The 21914-nt window shown below is 39.8% G+C and overlaps 1 protein-coding gene and 1 long non-coding RNA gene across 3 annotated transcripts in view; one reads left to right on the top strand and one right to left on the bottom strand.

The window, feature by feature from the left end:
- LOC113571355 (formin) overlaps nt 1-20381 on the bottom strand; it is a 61905-nt gene extending 41524 nt beyond the window's left edge. The window contains exons 1-5 of one of the 2 annotated variants that reach the window (XM_027000238.2): nt 20201-20381; nt 17314-19103; nt 9398-9570; nt 3242-3362; nt 1964-2025 (exon numbers count right to left, since the gene is read on the bottom strand). In XM_027000238.2, the coding sequence (XP_026856039.2) occupies nt 1964-2025; nt 3242-3362; nt 9398-9570; nt 17314-18982 (2025 nt within the window). In that variant the 5' untranslated portion in view covers nt 18983-19103; nt 20201-20381. Of the gene's footprint in view, nt 1-1963; nt 2026-3241; nt 3363-3760; nt 6320-9397; nt 9571-17313; nt 19104-20200 lie in introns of those variants that run through there. The other variant, XM_035532897.1, reaches the window with a different exon arrangement.
- Nucleotides 1471-3762, top strand: LOC113571357. The gene is made up of 2 exons (XR_003409993.2): nt 1471-1736; nt 3287-3762. It is a non-coding gene; the product is annotated as an uncharacterized LOC113571357 (long non-coding RNA).
- Nucleotides 20382-21914: the final 1533 nt, after the last annotated feature.

The following is a 21914-nucleotide window of genomic DNA, read 5'->3' on the forward strand; positions in this document are numbered from 1 at the left end:
TTGAGAAATGCTAACGGACGTGCTCCAAGATGCCACTGAGGCGAAAAGGATTTTGCAATGCACCAGCCAAATGTTTCTTGTTATAATGTGGTCTGTGTAGAACTCAGGGAGGCACGTTCATGTCCTCTCCCATACTTCATCATTCTACTTGTCAGCACTAAACATCTCCATCCGCTCTCCCTTAAATCGAATCTGCCTGTGTCAAACAAGACACTAAGACATAGTTGTGTAACAAAAGGATAACAGTATATTGGTGTATAAGGAAACATTAATCATTCTCCCAGAGAGAGAATTTTTTAAACACTGGGCTAATTTATATAATAGAAATATTTTTTAACACATGCTTTGATGCCTTTGTAATGGGTATCATGGTCTACACAATTAAACACTTTTTGAAGTCTCATTGCTAAGTAAATATTATGTATATTTATAATCGTGTAAGTAAGTGAGCACTAAACTCTGTTCTGTATGTAAATCTTCATGATTTGATAAAGTTGGCAGTTATTTCAATATGAAGTTTAATATAAAGCAATAAAGTTTGACCATATACAGGTTGCTAGGGTTTAACACTGATGATTCTCTGTGAGATTTAAAAGGATTTTTGATGAAGACCTACTGACAATGTAATTAAATAAGACAAGATTAATCTATCTTAATCTGTGTCTGCAAAACCAGCACTAAGAGTCAATTTCTATTTTAACTGACTGCTATTACATCAGCAAACCACCTAACAAACTGAGAGAAAGAACAACAACAAAAAAAAACTCAGTCAGATGTGTCCTCTTCCCTGAGAAATATGTGAAAGTACAGTCAAAATATCTGTTTACAGAGTGTTGCCTTGTGAAGGCATACATGACTACATTCAATGTAAAGTTGACCCTTTCTATGAGTAGACAAATTAGCATTCCACAGATTGCATTTCCAACCAATGCTCTACCACAGCCAAATAAATCAAGGAAAGAAACATACGAGGAAAGGTTTCCTGCGGGATAGGACAGTTTCGACCGCAGGTTTTAATGGATGTGTTGCAGGGATGTGCACAGCTTGTAAACTGTGATCTTATTTCACAGGATGAGCTGGCAGGAGGTCGGCCTCCACATGGAAACCATCACAGTATTATGGCTTCTCCACTCACCCCCACTCTCGCCTCACAGTCGGCAGGCACTCGGCCTGCGGTAACACATTAGCATTTACCACCTCTCAAAGGGGAAAAAAAAAATACTGTTACTAAATATGTCTCATCCACAAGCTATTTCTTTACTCTTGCGCATGAATGTTGGAAGTAGCTTAAAAGTTTCAATGTGAAGCTTTTTTTGCACTGAATGTATAAAAAGACTAGGTGAGCTGCACCATTTCTGGGAATAAGCATGTGTATGAGAGACAAGGTTGTGTCTTTTGGTCAGGCTAAACCAGATCCCTGGCCATGGTTTAAGACACTCCCACCAGTTAGTCATAACACAAAATCGGACTCTGTGAATGGTAACCTAGACAAACTCTTTAAGGTCAGAAGACTGCATGCTACAGAACAAGAGTCTGTAATGGCATAGTCAGCCCAGTCAGAAGTAGGTAAAAAATGATACATCACAATGTCCAGGTGAACTTTTTTTAATTTACTTATTTATTTTTCAAAGAGCCACTCTCCATAATGGCCAGAGAAGCATGCTGAAGTGGACAACACACGCTCTGAACCCACCAAGTTGGTCCTGCCTTGGTTGTTAATATACGTTTGCTGAGAGGTACTATAAGCTTTAAGTAATATACATCGTAAGTTCCAATGTTTTCCTTGTTACCTCTCACATAGTAACATTTTTTGTTCGGGGATAAACACATAGCAAATTCCTTGCCATGCCGTGCTTTTTGATTTTCCTGTCTATACTGACATCTAGTGTCATCGAATGGAACTACACTTTATAAGTGCAGACTGGACATTTTGATCTATAACAGAACTGAGTGGCACACTTACACGAATCTTTTCCACCTCCTCTTTGCATTCTCTCTTCAGTTGAAAGAGGGCAGCTTGATGCTCTGGAAAGATAAATGGACACTCTGTTATGGCATTGTTCCAAAGCAAAAGTTACTGCAAGTGCTGGTTTGACAGCAGTTTGCCCTGCAACAAATCCTAGCATTAACTATTACATGAAAAAGAGTAATACTGATCTCCATTCAGTGACTCAGGGCTACTTTCAAAACCCATAGCCTTATTCACTATGACCTTTTAATCCCTCTGGTACTGGTAGCAGTTCTCAGGGCCTTGCTCTCAGAGTTTTTATTCAGAATGCCTGCACTGCACCACCTTATTGCTAACTAATAAACATGTTTTATTTTTCATAGTTTCAACATACATATGGTTTGCTTGGCACTCCATTTGCATAAAACTTATATCTTGTACTTGCACTGTTGTACCTGCAAGTGCTGAAATACATAAAGTAATACCAATCCCCAGGATTCTATTCCAACCACCTCAGCTTGCTAATTAGTGTACAACTGTATAATAGTAGAATTAATTTGTAAAGTCATATGATGACAGGACGTAGTTACAAGCTATAGCAGAAGCCATATACACTAGCTTTGCTATATGGTTATATGGTCATGAAGGGCCTCTAGAGTAGAGTTAAAGTCTTCTGTTTTCATTTGTAAAAAGGCATTTTGCATAGTACAAAAGCCTTTTTTACTATTAATAGATTGATTGGAAGTTTGTATTAGAAATATCTTGCTAAAATATTTAATTCTGTCCAGACCTGGGCATGAAAATAACACACTGTGAAGCTGACATTAGCTAGACCAGATACAGGTAACCTCCTGTTTAAGCAGCCACTGAAACAGGTTGCCTGTGTTTTTCTGCTTTCCCTAAAGCAGTCTGGTGAAGAAAACCTAAATTAAAAAATAAAAGTGGAGATAACAGGGCCTTCTGAACTTTGAATGCTCACAAATCCACTCGGGACTCAAATGTAATATTGGAGAGTTGGGTGAGCTCACAATTAAGTCTGATTACTAATCTTGCTTTCAAACTGTATAAATTAATGAACTGGCCTGGTCTTTTACACAAAAACACACTGGCATTTACCTTAAGGAACAAATTAATACTGCATGCCCTAAATTCTCTCATTTGAAAGCCCTGTAGGTATTCTGGAGATTTGACAGTAAGAAACATGGTAGCCTGTACTATCCAAAGCTGAAACAGTGTGCTCTACTTCTCACTGCTCAGCCTGCACCACTAAATTATGTGTAGAACAACTCCTACCAGCTTCAGTGTAACGCAGTCCAACTTTCTCCTCCTCATCCTTAGGCTTAGGTGGGGGCCACACTGCTTGAAGTCGCCCAGGAGTCCTGTCCTCACTGTCTGCTGGGGAGATGATCTCAGGCTGGGATTTAAAGAGAAGGGAAAGGGCAACAGATCCAAAGAGGAAAACAGTTCATTTTAGTGTGCATGTTTTAGCCACATTTAAAACTACATCTTGACGGAGAATAATTTAATTATGATCTTGCTGTTTTGTCATATCTGTTTTTAAAATAATAAAATTCCACAAGTCGATGGGGGAAAAAAAAAAGATTGAATATACTTTCATGAATTTGTTTAGCTTTAAAGCTAAACCAATTACATTTCAACCGGATATGCAATAATTCCAAATTAGGATTCATAAAGACTAAAGACTGAAACTAGCCTGAAAAAATGTCTCAGAAATTCTAACAGCTCTAAGAAAATGTAATACCATTTTAAACTTTAATTTGTACAATAAAATGCAGTTTGAGTGATACATACTGTACTCTTGTCAGTGCTAGGTGATTTGCTTAGAGATCTCTCGAAGATAGACTTAAGCAACTCTTTTTCATTCTTCCTTTTCCTCTTGACAGCCTCTACATCCACTGACCCTTCTGCAGGGTCCTTCTTAGGGGTCTTAGAACTCAAAAAACTTTTGAAGCCATCCAATGCAGTATCTGTGCTTTTACTGTTATAATTATGCATGCTGGTTTCTATATTGTTGTTTGATACCCCCTCCTCTGATGTTGGATACTCTGTGATGTCTTTTATTCCTGTTTTTAGTTGCTCCTCATCACGGTTGTCATCCAAATTTAGCAGTTGCCATGACCGCCCCTTAGGCTCAGATACATCTTTAGGTTCAGTCATCTTTTTATGAATGGCAGTGTGGGAGGATGTCTGCTGCTTGACTTTAGCTTTGTGGACATGTTGTCTGAGGCTCAACAGTGCTCGGTCCGTGTCCCTTTGCTTGATCTCGGCCACAGTCTCTCTGTCCTCGCCCACGGCACCCTTCTTGAGCACTCGCAGTCCACTGAAGAGGGCTGGCAGCTGGAAGGGCTCCCTGGATGTGGATGAGGTGAGTGGTTTTGGGGAGGGGCTAGAGGAGGGGGTGGAGGATAATTTTGCTGTAGTCCTTTTTGTGCTAGACAGGGTCTGCATGTTTCCTTGCAAATCAGAAAAGATGGCACTTGGCACGGAGTCAAGTGGTGACTCTTCCTGGTTGGTTCCTGGCAGGTCCTTTGTTATGCTGCTCCCTGGCTGAGGAGCTGATTCTGGAGATATAGGGTCCATGGAATTGAGGGATTCCGAACCTGTAAGACTGGCTTCTTTAACCAAAAGAGCAGGAGATGTTTCAGATGTTCTCCATCCTCGTTCTTGATGAGAACTTAGATCCTTTAAAAGCAATGAGAAGTCTGAGGCATTTTCACCTGGCAGTGGTTCCGGTTCTGAAGCTGGAGATGGTGTCATTGGTGACACATATTCTGAAGAAGGTACATTAAGGGGCTCCTCAGAATCCCAGACTTTAGAATCCTCTTCTCTATGATCGCTGGTATCTTCAGGCACATCCAGCTGGGCGGGATCCTGGGCAGGTGAAATATCTGAGCTTATATCTATAGCTGTGTCATATCCACCACTTTGATCAGAACTCTCCCAAGTAATCATAGATGGACTCTCTTGCTTGGAATTGTCTGATATGTGAGGAGAGGAGTCTGGCTGGCTCTCAAGCCTTCTAGCAGACCTTGACCTCTTTGCAACAGAGATGTTTTTGAGAGAGCAATTCAAAGCACTTTTGGCTTTAAGGACAGGTAGTTTTAAGTCTGCCTTAGACATATTGCTCCCTGCATCATAATGGAACAGCTGATCTGAGTTATGATCCACAGTCTCTTCCTCTGTATGAAGTAGCAGGGATTTCTCACCTTGTTTCTTTTCCTTATTCTGTCCAAGTTTACATCCTCCATCTTCCTCTTCAGATTCTGTGTCACTGTAGGTCTCCACTCTGGTTACTTGCACCACCAGGTCGGGGTCTGCTATGGCAGGGGTGGAGGAGGAAAAAGGTCTTCTCCAACTGGGAAATGGAGAGTTCTGCAGAGCCTCCTCCTTGCAGGACTCAGTGTTCTGTAATTCAACTGTTACATCAAAAGTAGTGCTGATATAATCATCAGGCGCAGCTCCTGAAGAGTCTGTTTCAACAAAGTTAACACAGCTGTTATCAGTATCCTCATGGTCAGGAGGGTGGGGATATGTCTCTTCTTCAGACAATGTTTGGAATGACTTTAGTACTGCACTCTCCCCTGCTTGCCTCTTGGAGTCTTCTCTCAAAAATATAGTAGAGGAAACTATCTTACTGAAGAATGATCCAGTCAAATTTTCCCCCTGAGAGTCTGGATCAGTGACAATACTTTCCATGATCATAAATCATTTAACAGTTCTCTCCTAACACACTTAATATACAGCTCACCAGGTGAACCTAGCAAATCTCTCCTGTGGGTTTGGTCATGAAAAATCCAGTGTTTGGTCATGGAAATCCAGTGTTTACCCCTGCTCCTATCAGTCCGTACTCTCCTTTCATTTTGTTGACAAAACAAAAGCCTTTTGTGAAAGTAAATCTCCACTTTCCTCTAACCAGCTCTAGGAGCGCTTCGGTTATAGTTCCATAAAAGACCCTCTTATCTTGTTCTTTGTGGCAAGAAAAGCTGTACTCTTCTCAAATCAAAAACATTTAATCTTTTCCACAATGAGATTTTGGCTTGTCTGGCAAAAAAAGGTTATTCAAGTACTGTAAAGTGTGGTGAGATTCAGCTGCCAAACCTGGCTACGTCAACCATTTTGAGATAAAAACATGCTAGTTTTAATAAAAAGTTCAAAGATGTTCAGTAAAACAGTACAAAAAACACAGTAAAGGGGAACCTCACTCCACTTTTGAATAGAATCATGCAGGTTAGTTCAAAAATGTCCCCACCGTTGTCTTCAGTGGTTATAGAGGTTAGTGTAACTTCCTGTCCTGTTCCTTCCCGTTCCTTGAGAATGTGTAGCGTCTGTGTGAGCGTCCGCCACAGAAAGTCACCCAGGCAGGATGTGGAGTGTGTCACACTGCTTTACCTATGCTCCTGTTCCTTGCCCTCTTGCTTTCGCTTGCCTACTCCCGGGGGCGGACCTTTAGCAGCAGGTGTCCTATTACTTCAGCTTATTTCCTCATAATGGCGTCAGGAAGAACCGCCCTTTCTCTCTCTCTTTTTCTGTCTCTGTGTCACTGCCTCTCTCTCTCTTACTTATTCACTCCTTTGTTGTTAATCTTCTCAGTGGTCAGGTGGAGGGGGTGGTGCTGCTACACTCCATGCATTCCACTGGCTGTAAGCTCCCCTTAAGTCATCCAGGCCAAGCATTTCCAAAGTGCCACAGCAACAGTTAGCAATCAGCCAGCATGTTAGTCAAAGCCAACGTATGCTTCTGCACAGGAGTCTATGTTCATCTAGCTATGTGAAAGAAACAAGTATACAAAGAAGCAAAGGAATCCTTCTTCCAGGGCTTAGAATTTAGTTCCAACATTACTTAAACAAACTATTTTACTGTGCATCTCCATCTCTTTCTCTCTCTCTCTCTCTCTCTCTCTCTCTCTCTCTCTCTCTCTCTCTCTCTCACCACTTTATTCAATAAATTAACCTTAAAATAGTATTTATTTCAAGGTTACTTATGAGCATGTATGTATAATTCAACCACATTCCTTCGGAGACCTCAAGAACGTGTGGTTGTCAAAATGATTTAGCAAAGCTATATTTAAGGCTGGTGAATTGTATTACATATTTTAAAATGTTGCCTGTTGAGATCTTCAGGAATTCATAGCAGATGGGAGGACCAGGGCATAATAAAAAAAAAAAATTAATTAAAAAAGCAGTGTATCAAATAAAAAATATATGTGAAATAAAAGTCTATTGTCATTTACATGCTAGTGATATATGTATAACATCATCATAGTGGTTGTAATGTACACTGAGTAATCCTTTATTAGGTACACCCACTATATAGCTGTACCTAATGGGTACACGTATGTATTTTACAGTCAATTATAAGATGTAACCCAGCATTGTTGGCACCATTATTCACATTACACAGTGAACACAGGGTACAGAACTCCACTACCCTGTGTTCACTGTGTCCAGGTATGACTAGTGTTTTCATCTTTTCCCTTTACCGTCATCTTTTAAAATACATTTATACTGTAATTGCACTTTAAATACTACTAATAACTGTTAAAATATTATGAATACAGCATAAACTGACCTGCCTATTTGCACTTATATATACATACCCTAACTTTTCCAATTTTACAGATCATTTGTGAAAGAGGTCACTGAAAACATGGCTCAGTGGCAAAGAGAATGAGACAAGTTCTCATCAGTAAACTACCAGAATACACAGGAAAAATAACTGTTAAACTGTAGGTTCAGCTAGAGAATAAATGTAGCTAATAAAGTGATTGTTCAGTGTATTTCTAATATCATAACACTAATAGGTAATAGAGAAAAGGCTTATGCAACACATAGACAAGTCCTGGGCTTATTTTGACATGATGTGGAGGTTAAGCAAAAGTAATCCTCAGGGCAGACCCATCCACTGCTCTTTTGTACTGTCTTGGGACAGTGCACCTGACATCTAGATATACCCCACCTAGGCATCATTTGTGATGTTCATTCCATTTGTAAAGGTCATGCTTATTCATAGTTTCTCAGATTACTGACAAAAATAGCATTAATAAGCTATGCAAAGTGAAACAAAATCATTAAATCTTTCAACAGAAACAAATAAAATGCCTAGCAATCTTTTCTGTGGAATAAAGTTAAGGATGAATGTTGTCATAGACATTTTGTCTGCTATACCTACCACATCTGAACTGTGTTTCAGTGATCAGTGCAAAGCAGTATTATCTTGTTATCCTGTTTTGACTGCATTAAATAATGTGTGCGTGTGTGTGTGTGTGTGTGTGTGTGTGTGTGTGTGTGTGTGTGTGTATGTGTGTGTGTGTGTGTGCTAGAGAAAGAGAGAGAGAGAGAGCGCACAAGAAAGAGATAGAGACAAAATAAAGAACAGTTAAATCATGGTGTGTCCAGTTGGTGCAAACTAAGAAAACTGGTTTTATGTAGAACTACATACCAACCAGTGTGTGGCTACTGCAGGTGAACAGCATAGCAACCAGTTTGTGGATACTGCAGCTGACCAGCAACAAATTCCCTTATTTTTCTAATTCAGCTCTCAGAACTGTTGGTTAGATGCTTTATGGAAACCTTATGCAGCTACTCTCATTCTGAAAACAGACTTGGTGTTGTTGCCCCACCCAGGGCTACTTGAACTGTATGTATGGGCCTGAGAATTTGGGTGTGATCTCTACACCCAAAGGAAGTATGATTTTGTTCTACCGGTTTGTGAACATTTGCATTGAAAGGCGTCCACTGACAATCTGGAATACCTTCTTGTCTTGTCATTATAGTTTAGTTCTATATGATATACAACATGAAAATTTTAATAGATAAATCTGACTTAATCTGGGTATATTATTTTTGGATATTGGCTACTTCAAAAAAAGTATTCTCTTATATTACAAAGATTTATAGTGGGATCCAGACTCTCATCCCACAGTCTTGTAAATGCAAATGTTTCATATTAGTTTCACTGAGGTTCTTCTTACAATTTATTTTATATAATGACTAATAAGTGTAAAGTTAGGATGTTAAGCATAGCAACTTGGTAATGTGTTTAGAACTCAGTTCTCAAATGAATAACGACTGTGTGTGTGTGTGTGTGTGTGTGTGTGTGTGTGTGTGTGTGTGTGTGTGTGTGTGTGTGTGTGTGTGTGTGCGTGCGTGTGTGTGTGTGTGTGTGTGTGTGTGTCAGTGAGTGAATCTTTTATGAAATGTATAATATCAGTGTACATAAAGGTGTACTATGGCATGGTGGTGTGTTAAAAATATAGCTACTGTATCTAGACCCACTAAAAATGCATACTGCTAAATTTGAGGCTCTTGTGTGTTTGTGTATTACAGTGACTGTTTATACTTGCATGCTATTTCCTTTCTTCTATAATTATATTCTCTTTCTTCTATTCTTTGCACTATTCTAAGAAAGGCACAAATCTGCTGCCCTTACCGTGAGCTCAGATTTTGAGAGGTATGGCGTGTCTCCAATGATATCATCCTCTGGCGGTGTGATCCTCAGGATGTCAAGGCGGTCAGGCCTGGCGACTTGACATTGAGGCTCATGGGAAATGGAATCATCACCATCTAACAACCAGATCTCATCTTGCCTCAAGAAACGGTCATCTACAGAGAAAAGAAATAGAGCACTCCATCTGGGAAACTACTCTTAATTCAGCATTACTTCTGTGATCTTTCTTTTTTCTTATATATATATATATATATATATATATATATATATATATATATATATATATATAGACACACACACACACACACACACACACACACACATACTTTTTCATGTCGAGCTGTTGAACAAATTTCCATGTTTTTATTATTAAATGTTTATTTTATTTAAATGTATCACATTTACCTCAGACTGCAGTACATCATACTTGCACTAATGCCACTTACCACATGTTGTAATGAGGAATTTTGATTCCTCATTAGGCTACTTGCATTTTATAATAAAATGAATATAAAAATCATGCAGTCATTATTGTAATGTGTAAAGTTTCTAATGAGGGCAATCATGATGGGGTTTTTTTGGAAATCCAGGTCTAGAAGTTTACACTCGACCTTACACTCAACATCAACTTTAAATGGATCTGACCATATTTGTACAGGAGGGATGCAGCATTGTCTGCTGAGAGGGTCACAGCATCAGGCCTCCAGTGAAGCTATGCAGCAGGTCATGTGTGGCCTAGCACCGCCAAGGCCATCCATGATGTCGCTCTTCTGCACCATATATCGTGACCCATCTGAAGGATTACTCATGACATGCAGCGCACGCATCACATGCAGCGCACACATCACACGCAGTGCACGCATCACATGGCATAATTGATCCACTGATCTCGAGCACAGGGGCATACTCCAGTCCACCAAGCTGTCATTCTTCTGTGCTTAGAGCGTATTTTTAAAAAAGCCACCCCCCACCCCCACTCCACACACACAATTGACACAAGTGTAAGGACACCTACAGCTGTATGAACACAGTAGATCCATGTATAATATTTCAGTGACGTGTTGTGCTCTGGTGTGGACCCCGGAGGCAGCAGCAGCAGGGGGTTTAATGCTCCACACTGGCTGTGTGCTTTAAGGATATAGGAACACATATGTGTTCTTTCTGCACGTCCCCCTCCTCCTCCCTGTGTGAGCACACGGTGCATCACATGACCACTCAAATGAGACTCACAGGCAGCACACTGTGCAACTCTGGTACACAGAGCTATACCACTATTACACTCTAGAAAATTCATCATATTCACTTCATATAGCTCAACCTTTTAAAATTATTTGGCAATAAATTGTTGATTCATTGTACACTGACTCATGCAGCATAGCTTATTCAACAATATTTGAGTGATAAATGTGTGTGTGTGTGTGTGTGTGTGTGTGTGTGTGTGTGTGTGTGTGTGTGTGTGTACGTGTAATTATTTGTATGTAGCTTTATTTGTAGCATTTGAATTGTTATTATTTGAATTATTTTGAATTATATGTTCCCTGTAAGTGTTTTAAAAACATCCTGGAAGGACTCATACTATAGGCTGCAAATACAAATGTGCAAACACCTTCAGTTCTACATGCCTGCATTATACCAGTGTCAGATGAAAAGCAGTTAACCATAATTAAGGAGGCCATGGACAGATGGAGAAGCCTTGTCTGGATTAATAATGTTTCATTATGATAATGCATCTCTGGCCCAGGCTTACTAGACCTCAAGTTGCTGACTGTACTCTGGGCACAGTTCCAAATGCAAAGCCCTAGGATAGTCCACTCTCCACTCTGCAGAAACGTCCTGACAAACAACAGCACTTCACACAAACAGTTCAAACCGCCACTTCAACCTCTAACACAATTTAAAAGCAGCATGTCAGTCCATACAGTGCAACCATATGTACATTACTGCAAAGTTTAATTTGTACATAAGACATTCAACACAAAACCCTCTCACATGAGAAGATGTAATGAAACAAGCGGTAATTTTGCTATATTTATCCCCAGTATATACTGTAAAACACACCCTCTAGAGACGTTAGAGGAGGTGAAACAGTGCTACCTTCTGGAATCTAAGAGAGATGCTTACTTAGGTATCAGTGACTGGTGCTGTACTTGAAAGCTATTTTGCATGTAAAAATCAGAGATCTCCAAACCCCTGTGAGACAATACAGAGATTGCCACTGGTGGTCATTTTATTAAGGTGAATGAACAGAACTAACCAATACATGTATGCCTATGTGCACAACAAAAGCAGACAAAAACCAATTCACATTAAGCAAGACTGACCTAACGTAATACAAAATCAGTATGCTGATTATAAAGACTGCTACATTTCAGTTCATGGAGTGAACATTAGGAGTGTAAAAATGCTTTCCCAGAATGTCAGTGCACGCTTTGTTCATTTCTCCAGTCTAATCAGCATGTGGCATTTGAAGAAAACAAGAAGGGTCCTGCAGCTGAGATTAGAGCCACTGTGGACATGTCCTGCCTGAATTTGAATCGTAAATCATAGGCTTACAGATTTTCATAGGAATAGATTTCCATTCTTATCTGAGTCACATGAGGGCTAGTTCACAGTCAGCTTTGGCTGCAGAGGGCCTAGTGAAGGCACTAAGAACTTCCATGTAGTTACCGACTGTACTGGAATACTTTGATGAAACTTGCCTGTAATCTTGAATCTCTCTGAAAATTGTCTTCTATTTTTTAAATTTAAATAACTAAATCACCTGATGACTGTGAGTGGCAGAGTGCCTCATTGTGGCTGTTGACTTTCACTGCTTTTCATCACCACATTAGCATGTTAGCAGAATTCATAGCTTAGATCGAATTTTTGTAAACAATAAAGAATTCTTTTATTCTATTGGCCCAATATACTCCCAGAAATCTCAGATTATTTTGAGTTGTTTGGATTCCAGTGTCAGACTTCATGGCATTCAAGAATAGGCATGTCATCAAAAGCAGCACTTAGTAAACAGCAGCCAGCAAGTAAGCTAATGGTTGTTTTCCAGAACCTCCTCTTTACCTAGGTTCTTGCACAGTAGATGTACATTATTGACACAGATCACCCTGTACTGAGTAATGTCCACCCATTTAGATGCAGTAAAGCTCAGACATATACTTCTTGTAAATTTAAAGTTGTATTCCACTCTTAATACCTAGAACTAATACCCAATCTTCAGTCTGAACACAAAGGTCTGAGGAAAACGTAGTTTTGGTAAACTCTGTGGTCCTGTTGCTTTTAAGATAATGACAGGGTACTATTAGAGTGATCTTAAGATACATTTTGAGGCATGCACGTGCACACACACACACACACACACACACACACACACACACACACACACACACACACACACACACAGAGCGAGAGAGAGAGAGAGAGAGAGAGAGAGAGAGAGAGAGAGAGAGAGAGAGAGAGAGAGAGAGAGAGAGAGAGAGAGAGAGAGAGATCAGTAGTACGAGGGAAAGGATTTCAGGTAGTTATCTAACTTCAGGATGCAGACCCAGTCATGGATAATTAGCTCAGTTTCTTAAAAGCAGCATTTTGTTTAAAGGCAAGCATCAAGATTCCTTTCCTCTATGCATGCTCTCCTTCACTCTGTTTTTAGCAACGTGCAGCCTGAGTGTTTGTACCCACCTGCATGGAAATGCCACATGGCTGCACTGGTGTGCATTACTTTTTGTCTGAGTGGCATGTTCTACATTGACCTCAGCCTCAGAAAATATCTCACCCTCCCTACATGGCAACTCATATCAAATACTGTGCGTTCAATCTTGCACCCTACAGGAGAAACCAAATACATTAGTTGGACCTTTTAGTCTTCCTGCAAAGCTTTATTCTGGCAATAGCAATATTCTAACACAGGTGTTTCAGTAACAATGACTGCACCCTTTTTTGGGGGTGGGGGGGGGGGGGGGAATTCATATTCAGTTATCAGAATGGTGTTGATGGACAAGCATGTAAACTTACATGAAGTAAATCAGACAGTGTGAACACAATAGCTGTCTCTGTGTGTATATGAGTGTGTGTGTATATATATATAGCAGTGTGTGTATGTGAGAGTGTTCAGGGTTATCAGGATAATTCTTACATTATGTCATATGCTGGGAATGTGAGCAATTTGTGTCCCTGACTGGCAGGTGTTGGGACAACTTATTCTGTTTTTGCTGATGTCAACTATCAGTATTGACATTAAGCTCATTATCAAACACATGAGCTGGTGTAGTATCAGACTCTGTCACTCCAAATGGCTCAGCCACTGTAGCAATAACACACCAACAACAGCTTAGGTCAGATGTCCAGTGTGGTTTGGATACCCTGAGACCAAAAACACTATATGATGAAAAGTGTCTATGATAAAAGGTTCATTTCCATACACACTTAATTATACACTCATTCACAGAGTCACTGTGAAAGGCATACCAAAATACACTGTACATTTATATGTATGTCATGAATTGGTAGCAAAAATGTCTGTGTAATCATTACGTTTATAGTGCACCAAGCTTGACTTAAAGCAAACAGCAGCATTGCATACTATCAGCGATGACTCTCCTGAGTTCCTCCTGCTTTTTCATTGTCCTAATACACTTATGAGTTTAGAGCGCAATCCTTTTTGTGAGCTTCACCTGTAAGACATTACTTTCAATTAAATGAGATTTTCAAAGACATGTAGCATGCTGCTAAGCCTGTATTAGGGTTCACACAGCGAGAAAGATCCTTTGTGTCCTGATGTGGGGAAAAAAAATGATGGAGGACAGCCAGTATAATCTCAGCCAAAACTTAAGCCCACAGTTGAAAAACAAATGTGTTCAATCTGACTAATCTACAGTATTAAAATATAGAAGCAAACAGTGATGGCATGAGCAAGCCACTGTAAGCACACAGATTAGGGTGTTTGTTCACCACTCATGGTAACATGGTGCCTCTGTCACTTTGATGACTTTTGCACTGTAACTCATGTGCCGGGCCACTTCCCAGAAGGTCCGGCAGCGTGTTGCCAGCTGTCCTTCCTCTTCCTCTGGCTGGGTGTGCCTCCGGCAGACACAAGCAGCCTGCAGGGAGCAGAAAGGGTGAGCGCGTTGCTGGCTCAGATGGAGCTACAACACAGCACAGCGCAACACTCGCTAGTCCTCCTCACGTGGCGAGTACAGCCGCAGAAAAAAGAAAAAAGCCAGCTAAAAACGAGCAGAGTCACTTATCCTCTACTGAACTGGCAAACATTTGCTGTGAAATGCACCAATCTGACTTCTTTATTTTTAGAGAAAAAAACAAAACAAAGAAAAGATAAAACAAAGAAATCTATTACTCCATAGTTGGTTGATTTTACTGTATTTCTCTATATTGAATTTAGTGATAAAGGCTACATTTACCAGAGTGAATCAGTGAAAACTGAAGTGTCGATGGTAAATCTGCAGCTGCATCTCATGCAGGACCTCAAAAAAGGAACTTGCCTGAAAGACTGTGTGACCTATTCAGAAAAATTACACATAAGGCGTAATTATGGGTAATCGATGGGAGCTATTCTGGATTCGTCATACCACACTGAGAGAGAAAAGCGTCCTCTTTAGCCCCATGGATCAGAATCAGTTTCATTAAGGGAAAAGAATTGGACCTTGTCTGGGTTTTTCACATGAACTCAGAACAGAATGCGTAGTGTTCTCTACATTTCTTGCTGTCTGCCAGGACAGAAAAAACAGAACCTTGGCAAATGGCTCTCTCAGGAGTAATCCATTTCATATGACCCGGACTGATTCATTTATATCATTAAGGTATTCCTGAGATCCACTCTCTGAGCTGGAGGACATGGGGATTGTTGAGAGACTGCTTTCGGACTGTTTATGACGCGATGAGTCCCTTCCACAGATTAGAGTTTATGCTTGCATGGATAGTACATTTCAATTGATCTCAAACCAATGTATTCCACACTTTTGGATCCCATATCATACCATACTACACAAGGCAATACATATATCAAGTGTAGTTAAATGAGGTTTTACAGAGATAAATATATATATATGAGAATAACCAGTATCTGGTTGCAGTATTTGGTTTGGTGTTGGTTTAATGTTGACTTTGCACCACTTTAAGAACTGTGAACTACTTGCACCCACTTGGGGAACTGTGAAGGGCAGGTGGAAATCTTGTCAACATTGTTCTTGTTGTGCTATTTTTCCTTTACATTTGCCCTGATAACATTTCACGAGTAATCAATTATTGAAAGAAGTATCTCATCACTAGAGATGCTATAACAACTTTGATTTTTCACATGATCCAAATGTCCACATCTGAAGGAGAGGGCTTTTTATAACTAAGGCATGCTGTACAGAATACACGTGCAATGCAGTTGCTCATTTTGCTACTCAAAGTGCATATGTCTTACATTGTGAAGGCAGTACCAGAAGCTGTATGAACAGAAAAGTAAATTATATACATATAAATCTGAAGCAGATTCCAGGTGAGTATACTGCAGTGTACTGTAGTAAGAAATGTAGATATATTCAAAATTGTAGTGAAGTACACAAAATTATTCTGAATTAGTAGTAGGAGAAACCAGTTTGTATATGAAAAAGTAGATGTTTAAAAAAAAAAAATGAAAAAAAAAATCTAACATTTTCATATACAGACTGGTTCCTCCTACTATCAGTTCAGAAGCACTTTGCTTGCATAGCTGATGAAGAATTTCTGTCTGAAACATCCTGTTTCTCTGGAAACTTTGTACTTGTGATGGATGGCAGGAGTAGTTATCTGTACAAGATCATTACAGACTGATAGTTAAGTGGGGAATATATCTAAAAATCTATACAAACTGTATAATTTGCAATATATAAATGTAATTAATTGATCTTGTTAAATGAATGAATTGATCTTTGACATATACATTCCAGGAAGCTTTGTTGATAATACATTTGTTACTGTGTGAGTCTAATATGATCATGACCTAATGGCTTTAGCCAAAAACAGAGACCTGACCTTTACATGATATTCCCTGTCTAACCAGACAGCCCCTCAGAAGAACCAAAATAGGCACTGCCATGAATATGAATCTATGATCAAATTAGCAGGTGAGTTGGAAATTAGACAGGACAGCTTGGAGTGGGTTGGCAGCATCCCCCAACAAAGGAGCTGTAAGGTACAATGTCTGATAGTTCATGAGCAAATCACATAATCCACTGATTTGAGGTCTGTGATGTTTACAATGGATTTACTGATAAGACTAAACATAAATGTAATGTACATTTTTTCTTCCTTACTGATGCTGTCCCTAATACCCATGAGACAAAGTTATTTTTCTGTTCAAGCAGCACAGAACCTTAATCCTCATTTCTAAGTAATTCCCATGAAGCAGCCAGTCTGGATACTTAAAAACAAGGCAACATTCCTTTAATTCAACAGGATGTAGATCCAGAGGTGTACAGCAAACTGGCAGTCCACCAGTTGACATTATGGGAGCAGCGCAAATCTTTGAAACAAAGGCTGATCAAGTCACTTTGATCTATGAGCGCAGGGTGGGGTAGCATGTTGGGGGCACTCAGCCTACAATACGAACTCTCCCACTCACATATGTAAATATATGCACACGATTGCTTGCAAAATATTTCAAAATAGGTCATGAAAGGAGAGACCTAAATTAAGGGGTTTTTTTTGCAACAGACAGAAAAATATTCTATTAACCTTATGCCAAAACTGAAGACTACAAAAATATTTGTTACAATTCATAACTTATATATCCCCAGATCTACCTGCTGGCTATTATTGGACCCATGCAGTAAGTGTTTTAATCAAATTAATGTGGGTAATCCAGCTTTCCTAGAAAACATGTTCAGCTTTGGGATACATAGAAAATGTCACCTTTCACTCACCTGTAGCTGTAGAAGCAGCTGTGCTGGTAGTGTTCCATCTGGAGTTCCCAGCTACCTCTCGGCTGAGGTTCAGATCCAGCCTTGCAATAGTTCTACAGTTGCCATTTTGATCTATAACCTCTGATGTGACTTCAGGCTGGTCCCCTTGTTCTGCCCATGGATGAGCTGCTTCATGGGACCACCTATCTCCATTCTTGTCATTGCTCCCGTTTTCTCCAGGCAGTAGTTCAATGCGGTGGTTGAGTTGGGGACTTGACAGCTTGGAGGGTAGTGGTGACAGGACAGGGGACATGCTCTGGAGATTGTTGGTTGGTGGGTAGGACACACTGAAAACCTCAGAAAGGGAGGGGGATGTGGGGCTTTTGGTCCAGGATCTTAAGTTGGAGGATCTAGGCTGAGCTTGAACACAGAGTGAGATTGGAAGCCTTATTGCCTCAGAAGATCTATTCTGGACTTTTGACTCCCACTTGTTCCCCTGAGTAGAGTTTTCATTTATGGCCGTCACCTCTTCTTGACTCTTCTTGATGCTTTGGCAAGGACGCTGACCTAAGATGGAATTTTTATTACAGGTATGAGGCACAATATTAACAGCACAAAAGGAAGCCCCTTTGGCACACAGCGTGGAATTGTGGTCCAGTGCATCCTTTGTCATCACTTTAACTATCAGGTCCCTTCTGTTGATTTCATCAAACTGCTGAGTGGTGGTCTTACCTCCAGGCATCTCTCTCAAATTCTCATTTACAGTAAAGCTGCTTTCTCTGCTGGGTCGTATGTTATTCTCCCTGCTCATTTGCTCCTGTTGGATATGGTCAAAGGACTCTTCCATGAAAGCATAAGATGGAGCTCCATAACCCAGGCAGAGTGGGTCCTCAAACTCAGCCAACTCAGGGCAGAGATCCAGTTCTGACCCAAATAAATGTGAGTCCTCTCTGATGTCCCAACCTTCTTGAGTGGTGTGGAATGGTACTTCCATTGGCAGAAAAGGCTTGCTGTTGTTAGCCCAGGGATCTGAGCTGGAGGTATCTGGGGCAAGAACAGAGACTGGATTTACATCCACCTTTTGGGGTCCAGCTGCCTCCAAATGAGTTTGCCAAAATCCCGAAGCTGTTGTGCTTTCCACTTTCTTCATTTTACCCTGAAAGAACTCCTCAGCACTGTCAATTTTCTTTCCACCCTCTTTCTTCAACTTTCTGACCTGGAATGCCACTGTCTTATGCTCTGGGGACAGTGACAGGGCATGCTGAGGATCACTGCTGCTAAGACCATGTGTTAGATGTCCCTCAATTCCTTCAGGCTGACCCTGGAGCTTGCCATCCTGGTTGCCCATTCTGATCCTGGCTGCACAGTCGCTGCACAGAGACAGCAGATCCGTCAGCAGCTGCCAATGTTCTGCAGATAGCCAGGGAAGCTTAGCTAAAGCACCCTTTGTCACGCCACAGGCCTGTAAGAAGTCGCCTGCTGGCCTGTAAGACTGGCTTCTTTGTTTGGCCCAAGCTAGACTTTCACCCATATGATCATGCTGATTAGTGTACAGGGGTTGGTGGTCACGAGGTGAGCTTGTCCAGCCTCGAGCCCTCTCAGTGGGGAAGTACAGGCTGATGTGGCTGGACTCTTCGATGGGTTTGTACAGACAAAGTACTGTGTGTGTGCCCTCCATTATAGGAGCCATTTAATTAATTGCACACGCATCAAATGGACAAGCTATCCCAAGATTCCTGGCTTTTGTGGTGGAACACTTGTGAAAGAACCGAGTGTTTTAAAAGGTTTTCATCACCTGGGTGATCAATGGTCTGTAAAAGATAAGGGGGCATTGCATATGATCATAAAGCAGTTCAAGAACTGCAGCAGGGGAATAAAAAGAACATTTTATAAAATGTCTGACAATGCAACATTTCATTAGCACAAGTGGAAATTCAGTTTACTTCTGTCAAATCAGAATGAAATGTCTCAGGTTACACAGAAATGCAGAATATTTCAGATGACCACTTAATAATTTCAGCATATGAATTTAAACTTATTGCATGATGACTACTGGCAAATATTTTCTGAATTCTTTCTTATAAACATGTTGAGTGATATAGTAAGGAATGGAATACAAATTAGAATACAAAACAAAGATAAAACACTATTATGCAATATCAGGCTTCTACAGCCAACTGCCTGAAAGAGCATTTCCTGGAACACTGTCAAAAAGAGATTATAATAAAAGAAATCATATGAACTGTGGCCAGGACAAAACAGAGTATAAATATATTTTTAAAAATGTGTGTACAAAATACAAAATTAAATAAACCATAGTTTACTGAACCATAAGTAACCGTAGTTAATATATAACTATATATATATATATATATATATATATATATATATATATAATATATAACTATATATATATAACTATATATATATAACTATATATATATATATAACTATATATATATATATATATATATATATATATATATATATATATATATATATATATATATATAAATATATATATATATATATATATATATATATATATAAAAACTGGGACCAAGACAATCCAAGATTCACCACAGATCATAGTCTCACTGAGTTCATTTACAGTTATTGAGAACTTATATTTGCATCAATGAGTCGCTGCTATTCGTGTGGTTACTTTAGCCACCAACGACAGCTTGTTCACAATGAAAAAACATAACTAGTAAATAGTTATTCCAGCAACCCTGTATCACAGCTGTGAGGAAATAGCGTGTTATTAAGTTGTGTGTTCTCTTGTTGTGCCTCAACAAATAGAGCTACAACCTGCATGCATCCCGTTCCGCAGTATCTAAATGTTACGTAACAACTACAAAATCAACAATCAGGTATTTAAAGTGCAGAGAGTGAGTCACGCGCTTACCATTTTCGCTTGCATGACGGATATGCTTCGCTCTCCCTAAAACAAACCAGCGCTCAGCTCTGTCTTTTGGAGGACAGCGCTCTCACCTTGTGTCTGACAGATGCTTGCACCTATTAGAAAGGGCAGCGTTCCGTTCTGCTGCTGTGATTGGTTGTCCGCAGCTGTGTAGGGGCCTACTTGAATTGTGTCATGCCTCAAGAGTAGGAGCGTTGCGGGCATCTGCGGATTTTCAGGTGCAGATGAGATCAAGAAGCAGGGAGGTCCACGTCCATACGCGCTATAGCCGAAAACTTAAAGGGCACCAACAGCGAATGTGGTCGCGTCGTAGATTACATATTGATAGGGCTGGTTAAACCAAGCAATCGAAAAAAGTAAACCTTTTTGTATTTAGCATACGAATGATAGCTTGATTGCTCTTAAATGGATACGTTCAGCAGTTGCCCCTGAAGCGCTCACTTAACGCGAAGGTGATAATACACTTGTAGACGGTGAAATTCCCGTAGGGAAAACAACCACTTTTAAATCAGCCGCTCTTAAATAGACATGTTCTGATTAGTATCCCAAAACTACTCTGTGTAATACACAGAGGGTATTGCTTTTGTGATTGCGGATGTACAAGAAAATGAGTAGTTCAAAAACAAGTAACATAACAAAAGTGACTGTAATCTATAAATGTTACTTGGATGGATGCACAAGTGTCATGTACATACTACATAACATAGTTTAGTCGGTTATTATGTTATTGCTATCACACTGTGCTAAATGGTGCTGTTACACACATCAACATATCTAAGACATATGAACATGACTGTCCCAGTTACTTATAGAATTTAGCTGACACTTTTACTTAAAGCAAGTTACAGTTACAACTGAACACAACTCAAGCAATTGAGGGTTAAGGACATTGCTCAGGGGTCCAACAAAGACACCCTGGCAAGGGTGGGGCTTGAACAGGCAACCTTCTGGTCACTAGTTGAGTACCTTAACCACTGAGTTACACTGCCTGAAAAGCATTAAAATGATTTGACATTAGACATTAGAACCAAATTATATTTTAGTATCAATTTTCACCCATGTAACACATATTATGAAGCACAAGGTAGTGATGTAACAGAACACTGAAACTCAGGTGCATTGATTATAAAGGTAATTACATGATTCTGTTGGTCCAATGCACATACATTGATGCATATTGTTAAAAAAGATTTTGGAGTTTGATGATAACAATGCAGTTTGGTAAGCAGAGCTAAATAAATATTTAGCATATATTTGATCATGGCATTTATTTATACTCATAGTATATTTATACTCATGGTACTTTATTTCTACTGAGAAGAATCTTACTGTAAAAACAGTGGAAATGTCACAAAATACTGAATCATTGCTTTAAAAATCGTATGTTGCTTAAGGCTGTTAGTTAATATGGGGACAAGAAAACATTTTTGCTGTTTTTTGAGGGTGCAGTGTTTGGACCAGAGGATCACAGCAGAATGGAGCAACTGCCCATTTTCATTGGTAAATGCTCTAGGACTGTAACAGCTGGCTTCAAGGCCATTGTGTGTTCTGCATTATTGATGAAAGGAAGTCGCTTACCTTGGCATCATTCAGTGTGCTCTAATGCCACATGATGTCCATCAGATGCAGCAACTGACCTCAGTTTTTGGAACTATAGCAAATAGCACATGCTCATTGCTGGATTGGAAAGGTGCTGCTG

This window comes from Electrophorus electricus, chromosome 13, assembly GCF_013358815.1.
Source record: "Electrophorus electricus isolate fEleEle1 chromosome 13, fEleEle1.pri, whole genome shotgun sequence".
Taxonomy (NCBI): Eukaryota; Metazoa; Chordata; class Actinopteri; order Gymnotiformes; family Gymnotidae; genus Electrophorus; species Electrophorus electricus.